This window comes from Sylvia atricapilla, chromosome 13, assembly GCF_009819655.1.
Source record: "Sylvia atricapilla isolate bSylAtr1 chromosome 13, bSylAtr1.pri, whole genome shotgun sequence".
NCBI classification, from domain to species: Eukaryota; Metazoa; Chordata; class Aves; order Passeriformes; family Sylviidae; genus Sylvia; species Sylvia atricapilla.
Genome location: NC_089152.1, coordinates 20,030,334 through 20,053,489, shown reverse-complemented (window position 1 = coordinate 20,053,489; position 23,156 = coordinate 20,030,334). Strand labels below are relative to the sequence as shown.

Genomic DNA, 23,156 nt, shown 5'->3' with positions numbered 1-23,156 from the left:
TTGTACAGCTTGGAGAAATGACTATTGCCTGACACTGTGAGTGTGGCCTAATGTACTGCTACTGCTGCACAAAAGATGAAGACATAAATAAAATTCCACCGTCGAGCAAAGAAAAGAGGCTCTTATTTAAGAGGAAGGAAAGAAGAAAGATACGAAAGGGAAAAAGCCTTCTGAAGATACCTAACATTAGAGACTAAGAACAAGAGCCAGGTCAGGCCCAGCTGGAGGGCAGAAGACTGAGCACACGCCTTTCTGCTCCCAGTGTGGGCTGTGGTAATGTGTAGGAGCATCCGTGGACGGCAGGGAGAGGGAACTCTGCAAACCTGAGACACTTATAGAGACACGTGGTTTTATTGCAAGGGTCTTGGTGGGTATCAGGATCTTGCCTTCAGCCACCAGCCTCAGCTGAAGGGATGCCCCAAAAAGAGAGAGGGAGAGAGAGAGAGGAAAAAGCTAAGAGGTGAGAGCAGGGTAAGAGAGGTGGTAGGGGTAAGGGAGGTGAGCGAGGTATGGCAAGAGGGTAAGGTAAGAGAGCGAGGTCCTTGTTACAATACATTATATCTATTTTTGTGTTGAATATTCTGATTTACATAGGCCAACTGGCGCAAGATAAAAAATCTACAGACTTTGCATACAGCCTATGAGAACTGCTATATTACCACAGCATTCTGTATTCTAAGCTCTAAAGACTACTTTTTCTTATCCACCTTTTCCCAGATACCTCGGTGTGGCTACACCCCAGCATGTTTTGGTGTCCCTTTTGTTTGCTATCACTCAAGCCATCTCCAGTGAATCGCTGTCTTCCTACTTGCCATGCTTCCATCTCAAAGCTAGCTTTCATTTCTATTTCACTCACAGGTTTTATATTTGCAGTATCTCTTGCCAGGCCATCATATTTGTAAGTTTTTCCTGGGTCATCTTTCCCAACAGTAATGTTCATGCCCGGCACTAGGACACAGCTCACGGAGACTTCTAATGGCCTGCTCTGGGACAGGTTTGCTAGCACACGTTTATCTCTTGAAGCACCCTCTGCCATGAGAGCAGCGGCAGGCGGGATCGCCACGAACGGCGCTGTGTTCCGGGCTGCCGCCGTGCCTGTGTGCCCTGGGCTCCGCTGTCCTCCGCGGCAGCCTGCGGACGGCGCTGGGGCGGCTCCTGAGGAGGGCTGGGGCCCTTCAGCCTGGGAAAGAGAAGGCTATGTGAGGATCTCACGACGCGTTCGGGACCTGAAAAGGTCCTACAGGGAAGGTGGGCAGGATTTATGGTGATAGGACATGGGGGAATGGGTACGAATTGCAAGGGAGAAATTTAGATGAGATATTAGGAAGACTTCTTTACTGTATGGGCTGTGAGACACTGGAACAGGCTGTGTATGCCCCATCCCTTGGAAGCATTCACCATCAGGTCGGATGGAGCTTGAAATGGGAGCATGTGATCTTTAGGGCCCACTGCACCCCTCAGCATGGCACGCCGCGCTGCGGGGCCGCGCCCGGGAATGGCTCAGGCCCGGCGCCGGGGACACCGCCGGCCCGCGTGTGGGACCGCGCCAGGCCGCCAGGCGGCGCCACCGCGCGGGCCCGCAGCTCCGCTGCAGAGCGGCCCCGCCCCCAGAATGGCCCCGCCCCGGCACGGCCCCGCCCTTTCATGGGCCCGCCCCAGCATGCGTCCGCCCCCATCATGGCCGCGCCCCTGGCGTTCTGACCGGCAGTTCCACCCGCGAGAGTTCCATTCGTCATTGCTATCGCGAGAGCAGGGGCTGCCCGCTCCTGGCTACTTCCGCCCTCTCTGGGAAGCCTCGCGCGATCTCGTGCCCTTTCCTCCCGGCAGGGTGCACAAGTCTCGCGAGAGCAGCGCGCCCCACGACCGTGGGGCGGGGCGGGGGCGGGGGCGCGGGGTGGGGCGCGGGGTCGCAGTCTCGCGAGAGCGGCGCCTGGTGCGGGGGCGAAACGAGGGGCGCAGTCTCGCGAGAGCTGCCGGCCCGCCGGCGCCCCTCAGGCCGCTCCCTCACGCTGACATGGTCGCCGGCAATGGACCCTCCCAGGACAGGTCGGTCACTGCGGGAACGGGACCGCCCCGCCCGCCGGGGCACTACAGCCCGGGGCACCGCCTCGCCCTCTGCACCGCCGAACGGCGCTGTCCCAGGCCGCGGAGGTCCCTCCGGGGGTAGAGCGGCCCCGTCCCCGCCCCGCTATCTGCTCCCTCCGGGGAGTTATTTTTTCCAAGCACCTAATGGCTGCTACGAGGTTTATTTTTGTGTCTTGTTCCCTTGACGTTGGCTTGGCAGTCAGTGCTTTGTGCTTCCTGCTGTATTAAACCCACGTCTCTTATCTGCGCTGGTGAGATGTCTTATCCTGTGTGTAGATGGCTAACTGAGACAACAAAGGTCAGGTTTGTTCAGGTTGTGCTGGCGACCTGCATTGACCTGCATGTATCTACTATTGGTGATGTTTTTCAAATTCAACTTAGTCACACATCTACATCCGAGGTGTTGCAATCCCTTTAGAAGCCTTTCCATATTGCATCTGCTTACAGTTTAGAGGAACGTTATTTCTGGCAGAATCAGAAAATCTCGTTTTTGAGTCCTCAGTCAGTGCTGAAACGACGCGTTGTTTTTTAGCTGTAACTTTGTTCATCCCGCAGGAAGCCCTTACCAGCCGGCCATTGAAGCTTTGGAAAGCCACCCGGAGAAAAAGTTTTACAATGTGTCGAACCTCGGAGGCGCTAAGTATGGTACGATGCTGTCTGGGGGTTATGGGGGCAAACTGCGCCACTGGTGTGCCCTGCAGTGGCAGGAGATGCAGTTGGGAATTCCTAATGTGGGTGTTTGAAAGCTGATCGTTTCCTAATTTCTCAGTGCTTTATGGAGTTGGCCGGGGGAATACTTGTAGGTGTTTTTTTAGTAATGGAGAAAGTACAGGTGTTTCTGCAGTTTTCAACAGTATTCCAAATCAGAAGAATTGCACTTTCGGAAAAAAAATGAAGTGACAAAGAACTCCTATTTCCTATTTAATGCTTCAAAAATAAATACAGCTTTTACTGTAGTTTTGTACAGCTTCCTTCCTCACCAGCAGCCTCTCATAGTGGGTGACTGTTTGCTAGAACATGGCTCCTGCTGCAGGGGGAGGTTTTGTGGTGCTCATGCTGTTGCTTAATCTCAGCTTGTCATTAGTATGCAATGGCTGTCTGTGCCAACAGGACCTTCATGTGGTCTCTGTGTCCAAGTGCCTTTCATAATGTTGCACGTGTGGTGGGAGGGGAGTCCATGCAGGGGGGGAGTTTTGCTCAGTGCCAGCTGGAACAGGCTTTAGTCTTGCAGGTAGTTAAAGCATTATTCTTTGTCTTTTTCTTCATGTTAAACTGAAAAACTTACATGGGCTACTTAGTAAAGGCTTTTGGGCTGTTTTTCAGTTTTGCAAAGTCTGAACACTTCTGTATTGACAGAATTTGTGATATACTTTTTGAATAAAAAAAAGGTGGATATTTTACTTGAAACCCATATTTGACCACAGTTATTAACTCCATGTTTTTTAAAGAGAAGAGAGAGGGGAACAGTGTCTGCTGAAATTTTGTTCAACAGCTGCGTGCTCTTATAGTAACAAAGTCAATCTTTCAGTTAAGCACACATGGAGGAAACAAGTGCTTCTGCTGGTCCTTGGTCCAGGGACAAGCAGTGCTGTGTTAGTAACAAAACCAGACGCTGCCACAGCAGGTTTGTGAAAAGCCTCATGACAAGAGTGGAAATAAAGCAACAATATACAACTTTCTGCTAAAATGTGCCATAAAGCCTGTAGCAGCAATGGGTATTCCTGAAGATACTCTCAAGAGTCTAAACACACTGCACTAATATGGTTTTTTCCTTCCGATAGAAACTTCTGTGCAGAAGCTGGAAGCTTCATGTTAACTTCAAGGTAGCAAAATACTAAATAACATCTGGACACAGTGTGAGACAGCACTGGTAGCAACTCCAGCATCTGGAATTGCTTGTTGCATTTTTTTGCCAGAACAGTTTGAGTTTTATGAGTTTGCCCTCTGCCTTGGGCCTTCTGGCTGTAATTTGACATTAATTGCCAGTAGATATTAATCAGGTTACTAATGTAAATGTTAATTGATTTAGTTGCCGATTTTCTAGTATTTAAGAGTTATGGGGAAAATGAGAAGAGCTCAAAAGGATTTAGGCCAGAGAGGACATGTTGAGATCTAGACCAGGCTCTTGCTGGGGCTGGAGCTGGTGTAGGGAATTTTCCATGGTTGAGCTGTGTCAGTCTGGGAGGACAGAGATTCCACTCCCTCCCATGGTCCTGTGCTTAACTGCACCCCTGTGAGCTGCTTTTTCCTTGTGCCCAGTGCCAGTGTCCCTTCCTGCACACTGGGACCTCTCCTGTGCTTTCACAGGCACTTCTGCTGGATCCGGCTGCAGTCCCCGGGAGGTGCTGGGTGCTGCAGCCTGGGCACCATCTCCCCTTTGGGAGTCCAGCCCAGCTCTCCCTGCAGCTCCCGTGTCTCAGGCATGGCAGTCCCAGAGCCTTCTGGAGGGCCCTGTGCCAGATGTGATCTCATTTCTGGAGCTGTCCTGTACACTGGAAGCCTAAACTGTACACGGTGTTGCAGATAGGAGCTGCTGGTGCTCCATGGAGAGAAGCAGCTGCTTCTCTAGAGCTGGCACTGAGCAGCCCCCAGGGCAGTGAGATTTGTAACCCAGAAGAGAGCAAACGAGTTCTTTTCTGGGAACCTTGCTTCTAAATCAAGTGAGTGGTGGCATGAAACCTTTTGGATGACATCTTTATACTCAAATTTACTCAAATCTTACACTCAAAGTAGTGACTGCTCTGACTAGACACCGGGGATATTCTCTCAGAAAGACACAGTGAGAACAGAGTCAGTAAGTTCTATATTAATAGTTTGTGAACAAGCCACTGGATTAGGTTGAGGCCACCAAACCTCAACCTAATTTTGTTTTTTGTTTTTTTCTTTTTTTTTTTTAATTAAAACCTGAAGTTAATGGTTTCATCTTCCTCCAGCTAGCTTTTTTTAGGATTTCTCACTGTTCTTATGAAGCTGTTTGCCTACTTGGATGATGCTGAAAATAGTGGGATTTGGGGGAGAAATGTCAATCAATCTTGATTTTTTTTTTTTTAGTGGTTATTTTGTTTTGTTTGCAGTGAATAGTGACATTGAGGTTTTTTTCTCTTCCCTCTTATTTCATTCTCATTTCCATTTCCTCTTTTTTTCTGTGAAGGAAACTGCTCCTTGTCAGTACCTTGATTCATATCAGTAGCAAACTAACTCAAGTTATATTTAATAAAACGTTCTTCTTTATATTTTATGAAATGTGTTAATTTTAAAAGGGGTGCATGGCAGAGTAGTTTCTGGTCTTTGTATCACTATTTATTGAAAATAATATTCTGGCATCAGTTGCTTTGGCTTAGTATCCAGAGTAATGGAATGGCAAAATTTACAGTTAAAATGGTTTTCAGTATTCCAGTAGTTGATGCTTTTGAACTGTTCTGTTCAATAATCCCAGGTCTATATTTATATTCCTTGCATCTCTCCCCTGCCAGCATAATGTACTTTATTAAATGTCACTGTCTAAACAGTGTGGTCAAGCCATTGGGTTCTCCCATTGAAATCCCATACGATAACACATTAATGTGTACATTGTGCAGCTCTCTGTTCCATGTTGTGTAGGAAAGGTCAAACCCAAAGGCAACTGGAGAAGCAGGCTCCTGAAGCTCTCATCTTTCCAAACCCTAGAAAAGTGGAATTCCTTAGAAATGTGGGATTGTAAAAAAACCCCAAAAACACCAAAAAACGAAACTGTATAAGCTGCAAGTGCTGCACTCATGGTGTCTGTCCCTTGCCTTACCCCAGATACTCTGCCTTACTCCATCCGAGTGTTGTTTGAGTCCAGTGTCCGTAACTGCGATGGCTTCTTAGTGAAAGAAACAGATGCTATGAACATCTTGGACTGGAAAACAAAACAGAACTGTGTTGAAGTGCCCTTCTGTCCTGCCAGAGTTGTTCTTCAAGACTTCACGTAAGTGTGTGTGTGTTCCCCAAAAGAACCTGTGCAAACTCAATGAGTTCAGTTTTTTGGTGTGAGAATAAATCACACTTCCCCTCTTGATACCCAGGTGGAAACCTGTGCCCTGTCTCTGCTGTGCAGTAGATTCCTCATGGTAATTCCATATGATGCAAGGGTATGAGTTCTTCCATAGGGAACTCTGGCTTTGGGGCAGAAACTGCTGGCCTGCAAGGAACACTTTACAGGATAAGAGCCAGAATACAAATGGAAGTGGTGATGTTTTGGCTGTAGCCAGATGGTTGACAGTTCACACTGTCACTGACAGTTCTTCCTTGAGATAATTGAAGATTTAATATTGCTTACTCCACAATGAGTAATCCAGTCAAATCCATGAATAATACATATATTGAAAAAGCAGCCTCATAGGATATTAACTTTTTTTGTGATTTGACTATGGCGTAGCTAAAAGGGCAGTCCTTCAGTAATTTGCAAATATTCAATTTAAGCTGTCTTGCTGACTCTGTATATTTATTGAGAAGTGAGATAATTAAAAAAAAGAATTATGATGGTAATAAAAATTAGGTAACATTTGCTTAGCAGGCAAAGCCAATAAATTTACATAGTACTGTGTTCTATAAACATTGCCTTTGTCTGTTTTGTACATCAGTATGAATATTGTGAAATGCTATGAGCTTCAGAAATGGCACTGTTAGACAAATGATACACTTTGAGGTTTTAAATGTATTGCATGAGCTTTGCTTGCGTAGCAAGGTTGTAAAGGTAAGGCATATTTAAGGATCCCTTCTGTGCTGAAGTACCATCATACTTGAGAAGCAAAGCCAGACACAAGAGAAGCGTGGTTATCTTTGAGATGGTCCCATGTTCTTGTTTGGTACATTGCCTTCAGACATGCTCATTGAGAGGGTGTGCCAACTCGAGTGACTTTAAAAATGCTTCAAGTCCTTTAAAACTTAGAGTATAACAGATGTATTATCTGAAATAAGATATAGCTACTGCTGGACTTGAGTAAAATTAAAAAGAAGTTTGTACATTTCAGTGAGTTAATGTCTCATCAATGAGTTGATGTCTCATGATGTTTTACTGTTTTGGTTTTTTGTCTGTCAGTGGAATTCCAGCAATGGTGGACTTTGCTGCCATGAGGGAAGCTGTGAGAAATGCTGGAGGAGATCCAGTAAAAGTCAATCCAGCCTGCCCAACTGATCTCACTGTTGACCATTCTCTGCAGATTGATTTCAGCAAATGGTAACATACCTTTTTTTTTTTTTCATTTTTACATGGCATACATTTTTGTCTGACACTGAAGTGTGAATTCATTCAGGTCTTTTTATTGTCCCATCAAATCATTTGCCATGTGTGGATCTCTATAACAAGACCTGGTGATATGTGAAAAAGGGCTGGATAAAAATGGATAAGCACTCTTGAGGGGGAGAAAGAATGTTTGTGGGGCCTTATGGGTGAAGCTGACTGACAATCCAAATTCTAGGCAAGATTTTGCTGAAATATTGAGATCTGGCGTGGTTTCCAGAAAATAACACATCTCAAGAGAATCGGCAGAGGGCGTTTGTTATTTTGCTTTGCTCTGATTTTATTGTTCAAGTTAAACAGAACTTTATTTCCAAATGTGGCTGCCTTGTCACGGCTGCAGAGAAGGGGCCTACAATTCTGCTGGGCATTTTGAAAGACTGTCATTGCAGCCTATGGCTTGTGACTGGACTGGGCTTTGATTTAACACCACGTAAATGAGGCTGCGGACATTTTCAGAGAGAGAAGTGTACTTGGAGAAGTCTGGAAAAGTAAGGGGACTGGAAAGCTACCAGCATGGTTTTACTTGTCTGACAGGCAGTGATGTGATGAATACAGCCTGGGGCTGCCTTTGCTAGAAACATAAATACTGCACAAGAGGAAAAACTTGGAGCTTTTGTTTAGTGTTTGCTGAAGTAAATACTAAATAATGCAGCTTCCCTTCACCTTCTCCCCTGCCTCCTGATTGTGAAACCTTCCAAAACCCATGCAGAATTGCATAAACTGCTCAGGCTCTTTGGAAATTTTAAAAGTTCATGTTGGAAAAAGCCTGTGGTCAAAGGACATGGATATGTGAGTCATTTCTGTTAACCTTCCAAATACTCGCAGGATTTCAGTTTGCTGAATGTTAGAAGAGCAAGAAGCTGTAGATGATCTGATGTGCTGCATGTGTTGTGTCAGTTCTGTGCTCCGTCCATGCCACTGTCTGGAGGGACAGCTGATTCCTTTGCAATTAGGCCAGCCTAAAATTATCTGGCAGACCAAGTATTGGCAAGAGATCTCCACATGCTGCTTTGTAATGATAAATCCGGCCTCTGGAGTGTCCCTTTGGAAAGCTGTGGGGGCTCAGCAGCTGCTGGCCTGTGATAAGAAACCCTTTGCTGAGGGTGGTTTGTGCTGCTTTTATAGAGAGCTCCCATCTGTGGGTCACAGCCTGGTGGGCTGTGGGGAGATTTAGACGAGGTATCCTCTGAGGCCAGGCAATACCCTGCACTTGGATAACTAAGAATCTGGCTGTGTTACTAAGGCAGAAGAAAGCAGTGGCTTTAATTGAAATTTTGTGCTTTAATAATTATGGAGAGAGGTGAAAGTCATTCGTTTTTCACAATAAGCTTTCTTTGCTCTCCTGCAGAGACTGAATGTTGCACAAATTGAAGGTAGTGTGTTATATGGACTGTATTTTAAAAACAAAACTGTTTTTTCTCTCTTACTTCTGACTGGTCTGAATAGTGTATACAATTTAACTGCACCTTTGAGAATTTGTATAAAAAGCCTAATTATGATCAGGTTATGTTTATTTCCTTGAGAAAGCTTTGCCTGTAATCATTCCTATGTGGTTTTAATAGAACATGTACAGCACTGTCTTAAAAAAAGAAACAAAGTTCAGTCTACCATTTGGATGAGACTCTACCCACACCTTCCAAGTTTAAAACTCTTGAGTTCAGCCTTTGCAATGCTGTTTATAAAGATTTTTGGTCTGCTGTGAACAAATAGAAGGAATTGTTTGGTTTTAATCTTAGAGACAATCCAGTTCTGTTCACTTCTTACCACACTACGTTACTTAACTAACCTTATCCAGCAGTAGTTTACTTTGCGACAGGGTTGTAATAAAATACCTCTATTTTTTCAGATACTGTTTTATAATCTGTTGAAGGAGTTGCAGAAAGCACAAGGTTGGGGGGGCAGGGGGTGTGCACGAAGAAGCACATTCCCAGTGTCTCAATGAATGCTGTGTTTGGTGTTGCAGTGCAATCCAGAACGCTCCCAATCCTGGAGGGGGCGAGCAGAGGCCTCTGGCCAGGCTGTCCCCGCTGAAGCCGGCGCCACGGAAGCCGCCCCCGTGCCGGGGCCACAGCAGCTGCCGGGGCTCGTGCGGCACGGGGGAGACCGGCCGCACCTCGGGACCCTTCTCTGCACAGATCGAGAACACCCCCATCCTCTGCCCCTTCCACCTGCAGCCCGTGCCTGAGTATGACAGCTCCTTTGTGAAATTCTGTTGTGCCTTTGTGTTGTAGGGTACTGCCTGTGACAGCTCCAAAAAACGGCGGTTTTCTTTTAAACATCTTTCTGTAGTTTTCATGCCATAAAAAAGTTGTTTCAGTATCTGGAAGTTGGTCAGATGTAGCAGATAAGAATTAAGTCTACAATAAATTTTTCTTTTTACAAGAAGAGCTTTACTCAGCACACTGCAGATGGCCACTTATTGGCTCATGGCTTTGACTTTTAAGTATTAGTACTTCTCTCATTTCTTTACAACCACAACTAAGCATAGGAGTAATTCTCTGTTGCAAAGCGAGCCTGAGTGAATAACTCAATGAAGCATTAATTTATTTCTATAAGTAACTTCTAGATTTTTGTAATAACTTTTCAGAAGTCTCTGGCTCTTAAAGAACTAAGAACTAGCTTATACATCATCCCCCAGCCTGTACAGCATCTCACAGTCCATCTGTCACTGAGTTGAAATTCAGTAAATATCCTGCCTGTGTAGTAGCCCAGGGGAGCCTCATGTCTGTGCCTCTCCCTGAGTTCCATGTTATTAACAGGTCGTTGTGCACTGTTCCATCTATGCCAATTATGTGTAATCCTCTTCTTCAGCTGCTGCCTCTTTGTCTGGTGGACTGTTGAGATCCCTATCCGCCTGTGCTGGACAGGTGTACAATTAAAGAGCTGATCAGATCTGTATCCCACAGTGATATTGTGCAGAATGCTGTGGTAGGATTATGAATGTGGAAATATTCCTGCTCAGTAGGAATGCAGAAGGAGTGATGTTTTCAGCAACACTAGTGTTCTGTCAGCACACCAGCAGTGGTATTTATGTAGCTGCAGTGTGAACTCTGACTGTCCCTCAGGGCTTGGTGAAGCAGGAGAGCTGCTGACCTGCTGCAGAGAAGAAGGGGAAGGGTCATGACTGTAAAATACACTTTTAAAACTGAGAACTTCCTTCCTGGTACAAAGCAAGTGATTCCTTCCTTGTTCAGCTGCTCAAAGCAGAGGTTATTCCTCTTAAATTATGGATTACTCTGTTACAACAAGTATCAGTATCTTAATAAAGAACATACTAAGAAAAGATAGTTCGTTTTATGAGACTGTACTGAGTACTTGTGAAGAAAAAGTTGTGACTTGGAGGGAAATAGAAAAATGGAGGATAGTTACAATTGAACTAGCAAACATCTTGGTTCTTTAATGTATGGAGTTTTGAGATGTGCAGCCTGTGAGTCAATTGATGGGGGTAAAAAAGCTTCTGTGTATTGTAGGACATGCTTGGAATAGATCTCCTAAAGTATTTTTGAGGTCACACACTTTAGGAAAACCATACCTAAAATAAACAGGTTCTCAGGCACAGCACATACAAAATCAGCTATTTTTCACTGTTAACAGAAAGCTTGATGCAGGGAGGCAATTATCTTTCTTCTAATAAACCTCTTCAAAGAGTCCTGCAGGCTTAAATAAGTCATCAAACAAACTAAAACTACAGCTTGTTCTTCTGTGATTTGAAATAAATTATGACAGTTCTTGTAAACTTGTTTTCCTCCTAGGCCTGAGACAGTATTGAAAAATCAAGAGATGGAATTTGGCAGAAACAGAGAGAGGCTTCAATTTTTTAAGGTATGTCTGTGTACCTGCAGGCTTTGTGGTTTGGGCTTCTTAAAGAGTCTACCAGTATTCAGGTTTAGATAATAAATTAAATGTAATCATTTGGAAATGTCAGGTTTTCAAATCTGAATTTAAACAAGAACAGAAAATTGGCTTTCTAACTTGAAAAATTTACTCTGATTTGGTTCTTGTCAGTAGGGATTTATGAAGCATTATTGTTTTTAATGCCTTTCATGAGCTCAGTGCCTTAGGTCACAGTGAGTTTCTGGCTGAAAGGGTCATTTATCCATAACAAAAGTTCCTGAAGTTGGAAGTGTTGAGTGGAGACCAATGTTCAGACATGGCTGCCCTCAAACAGGGCAGCAGAAGTCTTGTGGTGAACATCAGCTTCTCTGCTGCTGGGCAGGGCTCTGCCAACATTGCTATTCGAGCCTTTTCCTCTGTTTTGACATGGCTTAGGAATTCACTGCAGTGATCTAAAACTTTTCCTGGATGTGGACTACAGGTTTCTGTCTGAAAGTTGCAAATTAGCTTTTACATTATTAAAGAAGGAAATGGCCAGGCTAAATCTCGTTACAAGTTTCCTTGTCAGCTCTATTAAATGTACCATCCTGAGTTTGCTAGGAGTTTCACTGTGGAATGTCAAACCTAAATTCAGTTATGCTATAAATACAAATGCCGCTGTAGGTACAAGTGCTTAGGTTCTGTTATCTGAATACCAGCCTTGTAATCAGTTGTGTGTACTGGAAGGTAAGAGATTTCTGCAGCCCTGCTTTTGGAAGGTAGGCATGAATTACTGATTCAGCCTTCACAGGAATTGAGTGAAAGCTTTTGTTGATGATTAGAATGTATCCAAGGAGATCGCACACCTCTGTTGCACAAAGGGACAAAAGCCACTTGGGTAAATAGCAAGGACTCTTTTGTTTTGTCTTCATTTTGTCTTTTTAGTGATCTTCTAAGAACTGAATATAGCTTTGAAAAAAATTGCAACTCTTTTATTCTTCTTTTGGAAAAATTACAGTGGAGTTCAAAGGTTTTTGAGAATATTTCCATAATTCCACCTGAGACTGGAACGGCGCACCAAGTGAACTTGGAATATTTGTCCCGAGTGGTTTTTGATGTGAAAAATTTCCTGCATCCTGATAGCGTGGTTGGCACAGACTCACACACAACCATGGTAAATGGCTTGGGTATCTTGGGCTGGGGTAAGTATGCTCAGAACTTCATTGCTCTTGGAAAGGCAACTGAAGCTTCACTAAAAAATATTTCTTTCACTGGATGTTTGTATTTCAAGCATAACAGACTGTTTTGAATTATTGTTCTGAATGTTTTTTGTCTACAAGTAATCTTGAATAGAGTTTCTTTCCCTTGAGAAACCACTCTGTAATTTAAAGAGAAAACAACCAAAACCCAGCTGATATTCAAAGAAGTGCTTGTTTGTACAGCAGAAATTTGCATGAAGGTTTCTTTTCTCACGGAAGATTAGTTTGAAATAGAAAATATTTTCTAGCTGACTGTGATGTCTAACTTGAGCAGTAGTCTTACTTTATTTTATTTTTGATGTGCAAATATTTAATGGAACTTCTACATTTCTTGCTGTGTCCTTGCTGGAAATGGAGTGATGCCCTTCATTTGTGAGAGAAAAGCAGCAATATGTTTATGATCTTTAGCCTTTAGGCTTAATATGAAGCTGTGTTTTATGTTTTTGGAGCTGAACACATTGAGAGTAGGTTAATGAAGGTGTGAAAAGCCGTGTCCTTGTCTCCCTACAGGCGTCGGGGGCATTGAGACGGAAGCAGTGATGCTGGGAATGCCACTCAGGCTCACTCTGCCTGAGGTGGTGGGCTGTGAGCTGACAGGCACAGTCAGTCCCTTTGCCACGTCCATAGATATTGTTCTCAGCATTACAAAGGTAAGAGTTCAATGCCTTTTCAAACAAGAGAGATTTTTGCAAGTACTGCCAGTGGTGTGTGAGAAATTAATTAAATCTAGGGAATTTTTTTCGTATACCTTTAATCATGGTAATGCAGAAAGGTACAAATAATCTCTAACCATTTTTATTTGCTAGTCCTTTGAAGTAGTGGGGTTGTTTTTTCTTTCCCCTCTGTAGTGGTTTGCTTATAGACCCTCTTTAACTAAAAATGATTCATTATAATTTCTTTTTTTCTTTTGCAAACATAGACCTTAGGGTTTTAACTTTCTGTTTTAAATGCTCATGCCTTGTGAATTGTGACAAACACTGCTTGCACTGTACCTCTTCATATACCAGTTATTGTGTGATCTTTCCAACAGCATCTTAGACAAGCTGATGTCGCTGGAAAATTTGTTGAGTTTTTTGGGAGTGGTGTTTCCCAACTGTCCATAGCAGACCGAACCACAATAGCAAATATGTGTCCTGAATATGGTGCTATTCTGAGTTTTTTCCCTGTTGATAATGTGACATTGAAGCACTTAAAGCATACAGGTAAATATTAAACTAAAACAAGGATTCATTGTAATTTGTTTTTCAGTTGTGGTCATACATGGTTTTTCACTTCAGAAAAACGCAGTGTAAGAACTGTTGAATTTTTGTGTTAAACTCCTTAATTCTTACATGGTGCTTTTCTGCAGGATTCTGATGTGGATTTACCATATAGTTAGACTTGTGCTTGAGGTTTATGTCCAGTCTGGTCCATTTGTCTAATTCATGATTTACGAACAGGATACTGCTTTTTAACATCCAGACTCCTGATTTTTGGAAGCATATGAAAACCTATAAAAATATTAAGGAAATTTTCACTCGTTTTGAAATATGTATGGACTGTAAGTCTTCTTGATTTGAAATGAATCCCATAACCACCTGGAGATTACCTACAAAATCAAAAGTTAAAATTATTACTAGAAGCAAGTGAAACTGCAGAACAAATCTGAACATGTCTCTGATTTTTCCCAGTGGTTTGGTTCCCTTTGAAGTGCATGATTTCATTGGCATCTCAAGCTAAGCAAGGAAAATGTCAATTCCTTATCAAGCTACTGCAAACAGAAAAACCACAGGGTGACAGATGCCAAAAAAAGCTCATTCATGAGTGAGACTTTGAGACTGAAATCTGTCACTTTCAAATAAGAGTTAAATGCTTTCAGTAGCAAACATTTTTGTCTGATCAGTGCAGAGCAGATGAACAGGTTTGGAAGAGTAGCCAGCAGTACTGCTTATTGTCAGCTAAGCCCAGGGTCTATATTAAACAAGGAAGTCTTAACACAGAAGAGCCTTATGGACTTCAGGGACACAACGTCAATTGAGTTAGAGTTACCACTGCTAGCGCTGGAATACCTTATTTTGTTCCTTGATATAAGAAGACAAGCTAATTTACAAATATATGTAATCATTTATAAATGTCTTCATTTGTGTGTCATTCTTGAATACATGTTGGGATATGGAAGTGGTGTACTTGGAAAAAAAAGTACTTTGAATGTTACAGTTAAAACAATCTGAGTGTCTGAAAGTTGTGTGATTTTTTGTATTTTATGTATTTAATGAGACTTTTCTCATGCTTGAAATGACCTTCCTTAGGTTTTGATAAGGCTAAGCTTGAAGTCACAGAAGCATATCTTAAAGCTGTGAAGTTATTTAGAAGTGATGAAAGTTCTTCCAGAGAGCCTGAGTATTCCCAGGTATGCTTGAAAGGAATTGCTTGTTTGATTCTCATAAATAACTACTGATGATTTCACAGTCTCATCTCCCACTGTAATTTTCATTGCTTTCAGCAAAGTTGTTTTTATTAACTAACAGTACTGAGAAAACAGAGTTTTATAAACATAGAGGGGGTGGGGATAAGAAGTGAAGCAAGTAATATTGTGTCAATACAGATACTGAATTCCAGTCATCCCAAGGACTGTGAATGGTAGAAAAGTCAGGGATAATGTTGAAACATTTGAAATAAGAGGAATAGACTGTCATAGTGGCTGATGTTGAAAATGGAATCCCAGAGTTCTAAACATCTGAGAACATTCAAATTTGGAACAAGAGTTCCTGGGTGTCTCAGGAACATATTCCACGCACTGCTGGGCTGGGGTTGGTAATGCCTGCACTTTCTGTTTCTTGGTTTCTTAGGTAGTGCAAGTTAGTCTAAGTTCTATAATTCCATATGTCAGTGGCCCCAAGAGATCCCAAGACAGAGTGGCTGTTAATAACATGAAAAGTGACTTCCAAGCCTGCTTAAATGAAAAGGTTTGTACTGCTGATGCTCACGTCTAAAGGTATTTCCTACCATTCACATGAATAAATGTTATGTTACCTATTCCTTGCATGCCTGCTGAGCCCTCCTTATTGCTACACAACTGCTTGTCTAGGGTGTTCTGTTCTTGCTTGACAGGCACCTCAAGAGTAAATCATAGGTGTGTTTGGCAGGAGCATAAGCTTCCCAAAGTCCTTAATTTCACGGTTTGGATTGCTAGGGAGAAAGAACTTTAGGTAGTCCATAGTGTGAGCTTAGCAAACTTTTTCACTTTTTCAGGGTTTTTTTAAACAGTTGTGTAATATTTAATTTCCAAAACAGAATTTACCATAGGAAAGTTTGTCATACCTTAAAGGAGATGCAGAAAGACTGCCAAGATTTGTAGCTGAGTGTTCTGAGTTCTTGCATTAGCAAATGAATTTTGCTTACACCCTAATTTGTCTTCACAGAGTGAATGTTTTTACTCTGAAGGTACTGATTTTGGTTAGGTATATCCATGGATATCTGAAGAGTGCACCTAATATATAGGAATGTATCTTCAGTTTCATTTACTTTCTCATTAAAGTTCAAGACTGGCAGCAGTATTAGAAACAGCTTATAATGAGGCCTGTGGTACTGTGGTTCAGCTGTGCTGGAGGGAGATCATAGCTGATGGTGGAAGGCAAAGGGTAAGGTTGAAAGGGAGCTCTGGAGGGTGTTTGAGTGCTGAAGAGCACTCAGGTGAGTGTGGAAAATACTAATTGCCCTTCTCTGGTTTAGTTACCACCCTCTTGCAATTTAAATCTTGGACATGCTTCTAATTCAGGAAGTAGTATTGTGTAGATTAGACAGGTATTCTTAAGGGGCTGTTCTTCCATGTATAGAATGAAGTGAGTTGTGGAACAGTCACACATAGACTGATGTTGGTTCACAACTGTTGCAAAGTGAAAGCATTTGTGAAGGAAGAAGGCTGAGATCAGTGTACAGACAGAGACATGAACTGAGGGCTACTTTTAAAATCATGTAAGGGTTCCTAGTGGCACAGCTGAGTATTATTTCAAAGCCAGCATTCACTCAGTCTTGCTGTAACGTCGTCCTTTCCGTACTGTAACAACTGCTAACATGTATTTTTGTCATCCAGTCTGGTGTTAAAGGGTTTCAGATTGCAGCTGAGAAGCAGAATGATGTTGTGCCTGTTCAGTATGAAGGAAATGAATACAAGCTGTCCCACGGCTGCGTTGTCATTGCTGCAGTCATCAGCTGTACAAACAATTGCAATCCATCTGTCATGCTTGCTGCAGGTATGTTGGGATCAGAGAGCTCAGCATCTTAATGGTGCTCCCATGCTTCACAGCCCTCACCTTCACTTTTGTAGGTGTTCTTTACAGGTTTGAAACTGCAGACTTCTAGCTTTAGCTTGTAGGTTCTGGAGGGAAAGTTTCTTTTCTGTAATACAATCAAAGTTTGTCCTGTAAAGCAGTATTAAGGAGAGTAATTACAAAATCTTTTCACTTGCTAGTATGACAGCAGGTAAGCAGTTCCAGGGCTCCTGTCAGGTGGATGTACACTTTGGCACAGCTGATGCAGGAGGTGAGCTTTAGCTTCCAGCCTGTCCTGGATGATGAGCTGTGATGGCACAGCCAGGACAGAAACTCTGTGTTGCTGAGTAGTTGTTCTGTCACTGTTTATGGGGTATCTGCCACACCTTCACAAGCTGCAGATGGTTTTGCTGGAACAGCTCATCTGTCAGACATTGCTCTCCTCTTTTTAAGATCTTCTGTGGCAAGAGTGAGCTTCCCCTTAGGTCTGTTTAGCCTGTCTCTGGGGATTTGCATTGTGAGTTAGAACATGGCAAAGATACTTGTCTTAGAGAAAGTAAAATGGGTGTGTACCTTCCAGGAATGGGAATAAAACCATGCATGGTATTCTTATGCATTAAGATACTTTATTCAAGCCGGTGATTGCTTGAATAGTTTAATAAACTGAAAGTTGTCTAATCCTCTGGGGGTTTTTATGCTTGATTTAAACTAAGGTAGAAACATACAGAGTCCTATGAAGGGATATACAAATCATAATCTGTGTCCTTTTTTCCTTTTTGTTTGATAGGACTCCTGGCCAAAAAAGCTGTTGAGGCTGGCCTCATGGTGAAGCCCTACATCAGAACAAGTTTATCACCCGGCAGTGGCATGGTTACGCATTACCTCAGTTCCAGTGGAGTACTGCCATACCTCAGCAAGCTTGGGTAAGGACTGGCTCCAGGGGTGTGTCTGGGCAGGCAGTGCATAGTGGGGTTGTACAGGCTGATAAATAGGAATGCTGTTCGTTTGAGGTTGGCTAATTCCTAACTTACCATTTTACTTGCTTGCTGACCTAAAATTATTCTCCTTCATTGTATTCCCACTTCAAAATATATGTTGTGTAGCTGTAATACATCAGAGCTGTTTTTCCAGTCACAAATCACTTCTATTTAAGTGACTTGCAGGACAGGATGTACTTAAAAGTGTATTTTAAAGACCTGGATACAAATTTATCAGGACAGTCTGTATTTATCTTTTCTTATCATTGTTGCTGTCAAAGGTTGTTTAGTATGGTTTTGGTTGCTCTGTAGCAGTAACACAATATGTTCAATATTCTGTAATAGTGCCCAGCTGTGGTTTGCATCAGTGACATGTAGTGTCTGCCATTCATTTTCTAAGAAGCCTTAACTGTCAAGGGACAAAAAATTCTTGGGGATTGTTAATAAAAGAAAAAGCAGTTATGTTAACAAAGTGACCATGTGTGATTTGATTGGTTTTTCCCATGTAGGTTTGAGGTTGTTGGTTATGGGTGTTCCACCTGTGTTGGGAATACGGCCCCTTTGCCAGAAGCCATCAGGAATGCAATCAAACAGGTAAGGCTCCGGCTGGCTTGTTGAACACAGAAATGTATTTCTCACCCACTTAAGCAATCAAGAAATACAGTTATCCATGCAAAATACACTTCATTTTTAGTTTGGACTTAGCATGAGGTTGGCATATTTGCTTGTTACAGAGAGACAATGGCAATACATTCCTATGTAAAATAAATGTAATAAGTAGTATTTTTAGAAAACAGTTATAAATTACAAGATAAATATATATGATCTAATCTTGCAGAGGATGCAATGGGTAGGTTTTGTATCATAAGTGAAGAGAAAGGTTTTAAAGAGCTATAGGCTTGAATAATTTTAACCAGCAGTGTCTAAACAGCTACAGCTTTTTTCTCTTCCAAAGCAGAAGAAAAATTAAAGAAATAAATTGCAGGGGAGGAGTTGACTGAAGTGACAGGAGAGCACATCAGAGGGTCAAAAGTGAGAATGAGAGGGGGAGTGAGAGAGAGCGAAATGCCTTTCAGTTGTAGTAAATATTTAGATTAAACATTTGAAGTGGAATGCTAAAAGCACATCTGACTTAGTCAACAGAAATAGCATAAGCTGTTGAAGTATCCCAAGCTGCTGGACTAGTCTGTCTGTGTCTGCCTTTCAGGGTGATATCATTGCCTGTGGGGTACTGTCTGGCACAAAGAACTTTGAGGGCTGCCTGTGTGACTGTGTCCGTGCCAACTACCTGGCGTCCCCTCCGCTGGTCGTGGCCTATGCCATCGCAGGCACTGTGCAGATAGACTTCGACACGGAGCCTTTGGGTGAGTGTTTCCCTACAGTTTCTGTTTCTGCAGCTGGTGCACATGGGCACAGATTTCTGTACATGATTTCAGCACCCAGAGCCAATATATTTGAAGAGAAAGCACAGCCATATTTGGTTTGCTCATGGCTAAATCAAAGCATTCGCTTAACTGATGAAATTCTTTGCCTGTCTGGTGCCATCTGCAGGCCTTGATATATACACATCTATATTCTAATATGAAACTCAAGTCTAATATTTTATTCTTCCAAACTACTGTTATGTTTAAAATCTTACTCAGGCACTGGCTCTAACGGTAAAAGTATTTACTTACGAGATATTTGGCCTACCCGACAAGAACTTCACACAGTTGAGGAAGAGTGTGTGATATCATCCATGTTTAAGGAGTTGAAGGAAAAGATGGAGGTAAGAGTCATCTGTTCTACATAATTTAAAGGTTGCATTTCATTGTAGCTTTACAATACCTTGTGGTTGAATGTGATTGGTTTGCCATTTATTTCTGTTGTGATAATGGAAGGCTTAACTGAGATGGATATTTGTATTTAAAAGTGATTCCTAAGTGATGTAATATGTAATAGAAATTTATTTACTAAATAATCGTAATTAATCAAATCACCAGTATGTCTTTAGTTTTTGAGTATAAAAATACAATAAACTAACTTCTGTTCTTTTTGATTCATTTTCTTTTTTGTAGAAAGGAAACAAACGATGGAATTTACTGGAAGCGCCAGAGTCAACTTTATTTCCCTGGGATTTAAAATCTACTTATATTAGATGTCCTTCCTTTTTTGATAAACTTGTAAGTACAGTGGATCTATCCACCAGATTATATGCATTGCACTGAAGTAAAGGAATAGCTATCACAGCAAAGCTTCAATGTTGAACTAACAATTTAATTATCACTAATATTTTTCAGTCTTTTAAATACAGTTTGTATCTCTGGAATGGGTGGGGCCTGTCCATCCAGGGGCTTTCCTATACTGCAGATATGTTTTATGTCTCTAGTTCCTGGAAGAAAATGTTTAATGTTCCTTTTGTTCCCTTGTGTTGTTGTCCCACCTGCCCTGCCCTGTCAGGCCAAAGAAGCAGTTCCACCACAGGCAGTTGAAAATGCCCACGTGTTGCTGTTCCTGGGGGACTCTGTCACCACGGATCACATTTCCCCCGCCGGGAGCATTGCGAGGAGCAGTGCTGCTGCCAAGTACCTGACCAGCAAAGGGTGAGCACTGCTATGCCACAGGACTGCTGCACGTGTTGAATAATTGATCAGCACAGTCACTTTCCTCTAGAAATGCCTGTCTATAAAAAGGGGAGACTACATGTGGAAAAGCAAAATAATTAATCGATGTTAATAAATATGCTGGCAATAGTAAAAGGATTAGTAAGGCGTTTCCTGGTGCAGTCTCCCCATAATTCTTTTGTAAGTACCACACTGCTTGTACCACTTCATAACAAAATTGAAGAAAACTAATTTAAAATTGCAGCTTTTCTCATGAATAAGCTAACAGTGATTTACATGTTGCTCATGACTTATAATAATTACATTTGTTGAAGGTCTAGTTCTTTACATCTTCCACTGAAGACTTAGATATGTTGTGATAATTGTTAAAAATAATAATTATTTCCTTTTAAATCAGATAATTTTTAACTGATTTCTTTCAATTTGCTTTTTATTCCAGACTCACACCTCGTGAATTCAACTCTTATGGGGCTCGAAGAGGTAATGATGCTGTGATGACAAGAGGTACCTTTGCAAACATCAAGCTTCTGAATAAATTCATAGGAAAACCAGCTCCTAAAACAGTTCACTTTCCGTCAGGACAAACGGTAGGAATATATTTGTTTGCACAGCTACTCTGGAATGGGGAGTGCAGGTTTAGAACTCACTCAAAATGTGTCACTTTGTCATTCCACAGCTAGATGTGTTTGAAGCAGCAGAGCTGTACCAGAAGGATGGTATTCCTGTAATTATTCTAGCAGGAAAGAAGTATGGACTGGGAAGCTCAAGAGACTGGGCTGCAAAAGGGCCTTTTTTACTGGTACTGCTGGTTTGTTGGGGTTTGGGGGTGGTTTTGGTTTTTTTTGAAATAACCTAAAAACACATTTTATAATTTCTTTGTTAGAATCTTCATGGGAGAGAATCACTAATCAGGATAGATCTGAATTTCCTCATGATGTAATTTACTGTCTTGGATACCAGACTTTGAGTCAAATCAGGCATTTGTCCATGCTGACCTCTGTTTGATCTCCATGGGATGTTCAGTATCTCACTGTTGGAGACCAGTTTCAACTAATATTGAGAATATATTCTCAGTCAGCCTTTGATTCACGTCCTCTTAACTCTAGCATGTCACTGTCTGTAACAAACTCCATTTCACACTGCATGGGCCTGCTCTGGCTTGTTTTCTTCCATCTAGCTGGGAAGCTAAAAGATGTTACCAGGGTACTTAAAGGGCTCTGCAAAGCTCTCTCTCTGCTCTTCAGTTTGAATTGCAAGATGTTGGACATAATTTGTGTTTGAAGGTTACTTCTGTGTTTCACTCTGCTTGTATTTTTGCAGGGTGTTAAAGCTGTCCTAGCTGAGAGCTATGAGAACGTTCATAGGAGTCAGCTGATTGGAATTGGCATCGCTCCACTTCAGTTTCAGCCTGGGGAAAATCCAAGTACTTTGGGACTCACTGGCAGGGAGCAATTTTCTATATTGTTCCCTCCAGACCTGTCACCCAGAATGACTTTGGATATTAAGGTATCTTTGCAATATTTTTAATTTCTCTGTTGAATGTTCTGATGTAGAGAATAAAACCCCCTTAATTCTGATGATAGGAAGCAAAGCAAGAAAAGACAAAACTTAATTCTCTTGGAAGGTAAGCTTATTGTAGTCCTGCCTGAAGTTTGCCATGGCAGTCGAAGTTTCCCAAAGTGTATATACACATGTTCTTTGTACACAACTTTGTATGCAGCCTGATATTCTTGATCATTCTGGGTGGTATTTTGCCCCTCATGGGCTCAGTCTTAGGGTAGAATTGAGTTTGTCTCTTGTAAGTGTGATGATTTGAGAGATGCTTCAGCTCTCCAGGCTCTGTAAACAAGCCCGTAACACGATATGTGCCACCTTAGGGATGTGTTCTTTGGTTACCAGCAGGCCCCTGGCATGCTCCCAGCTGCATCTAAACTGCACTACCATAAGCCTTCCTTCCGTCTGGCCCCAGCAGGTTTGGGGCTGTACAGGCACATCAGAGGGTTGAATCTGCTTGTGTTCAACAAAATTTGGGGTTAGAATGTTGACTGAGAAATAAGCAAGGGGAAGTGAAAGCAAAGCTTAACTGGTTTCTCTTTTTTTACTTTTCTTTTGAAGACAAGCACTGGAAAAGTATTCAGCGTGATTGCCTTGTTTGAAAACAACATGGAGATAACTTTATACAAGAATGGTGGAAGTCTAAACTTTGTGGCTCGAAGATTCTTGTAGTAGCTACTGACTCTCTGGGTACCCTGCATAACTGGTAACTCAGCAAATGCCTTGTGTGAACCCAGGAATCTGTACTGTGGAACTGCAAACAGTCCTAGTGTGCTCAAAGTTACTTCGTCCATGGATGTAAAAGATTGTGAATCATTGTAACTGCAACGAGATTCTTTCTGATTTTAAATAATATTCTAATGGTGCTATTAAACATTGCTAAAATCAACATGTGTATTGTGACAAGAGAGCTGTAAGTATGGAAGGAATGTTTTATCAGACCATTTTGTAAATAAACTATGCGAAATTGAAACTGATTGTGCTGAAGATTATTATGTAAGAAGATTTTCTGCAGTTGTTTCAACTCAGTTTTTGCATCTGTAGATCTGTGTACTGATGTATGTTGGTATTAGAGTAGCAGATGGCATGGAATCTTAAAGGCCAAACAGATTTTTTTTTTCCACATCCAGAGCTTAAAAAAGATACTAAGTTTTCAATTTCTTTAGGTTATGAGCTGAACAAAAAGCAGTCCACATGAGGCCTGTGGTATATCCTGTATCACAGATGAGGACTTCCTTACCTTTGTGGGATTATATTTCGTCTGGATCGAGAGTTATACTGCTGACACTATGAAATATGTGAAATACTGTGTGCTTAGGAATATTGGAAACATTTCTGCATTTAAAAACAAA

General features: G+C 42.0%; 1 protein-coding gene across 6 annotated transcripts; it reads left to right on the top strand.

Moving 5' to 3' along the window:
• The first annotated feature begins 1,889 nt into the window (after positions 1–1,889).
• IREB2 (iron responsive element binding protein 2) lies at positions 1,890–22,777 on the top strand. Of its 6 annotated transcripts, none has more exons than XM_066328769.1 (22): positions 1,904–2,046; positions 2,641–2,730; positions 5,869–6,034; positions 7,148–7,285; positions 9,312–9,533; positions 11,101–11,170; positions 12,180–12,363; positions 12,931–13,070; positions 13,451–13,622; positions 14,709–14,809; positions 15,249–15,365; positions 16,493–16,652; positions 17,458–17,593; positions 18,157–18,241; positions 18,855–19,011; positions 19,291–19,415; positions 19,705–19,809; positions 20,087–20,229; positions 20,690–20,837; positions 20,927–21,049; positions 21,571–21,756; positions 22,366–22,777. In XM_066328769.1, the coding sequence occupies exons 1-22, from the start codon at positions 2,028–2,030 to the stop codon at positions 22,474–22,476; spliced, it is 2,898 nt and encodes a 965-aa protein (XP_066184866.1). In that variant the 5' UTR covers positions 1,904–2,027; the 3' UTR covers positions 22,477–22,777. The 6 variants fall into 6 exon arrangements, 4 of the variants coding, with proteins under 4 accessions (XP_066184870.1, XP_066184867.1, XP_066184866.1 ...); XM_066328772.1 differs by lacking the exon at positions 1,904–2,046 and adding an exon at positions 2,184–2,336; XM_066328773.1 differs by lacking the exon at positions 9,312–9,533 and having other exon boundaries at positions 1,891–2,046.
• Positions 22,778–23,156: the final 379 nt, after the last annotated feature.

Bases quoted from the DNA above. Each gene is read 5' to 3' on its own strand.
- IREB2 (XM_066328769.1), top strand. The intron at 2,731-5,868 runs GTACGATGCTGT...GCCTTACCCCAG, and splicing joins CCTCGGAGGCGCTAAGTATG to ATACTCTGCCTTACTCCATC. The intron at 20,838-20,926 runs GTAGGAATATAT...GTCATTCCACAG, and splicing joins ACTTTCCGTCAGGACAAACG to CTAGATGTGTTTGAAGCAGC.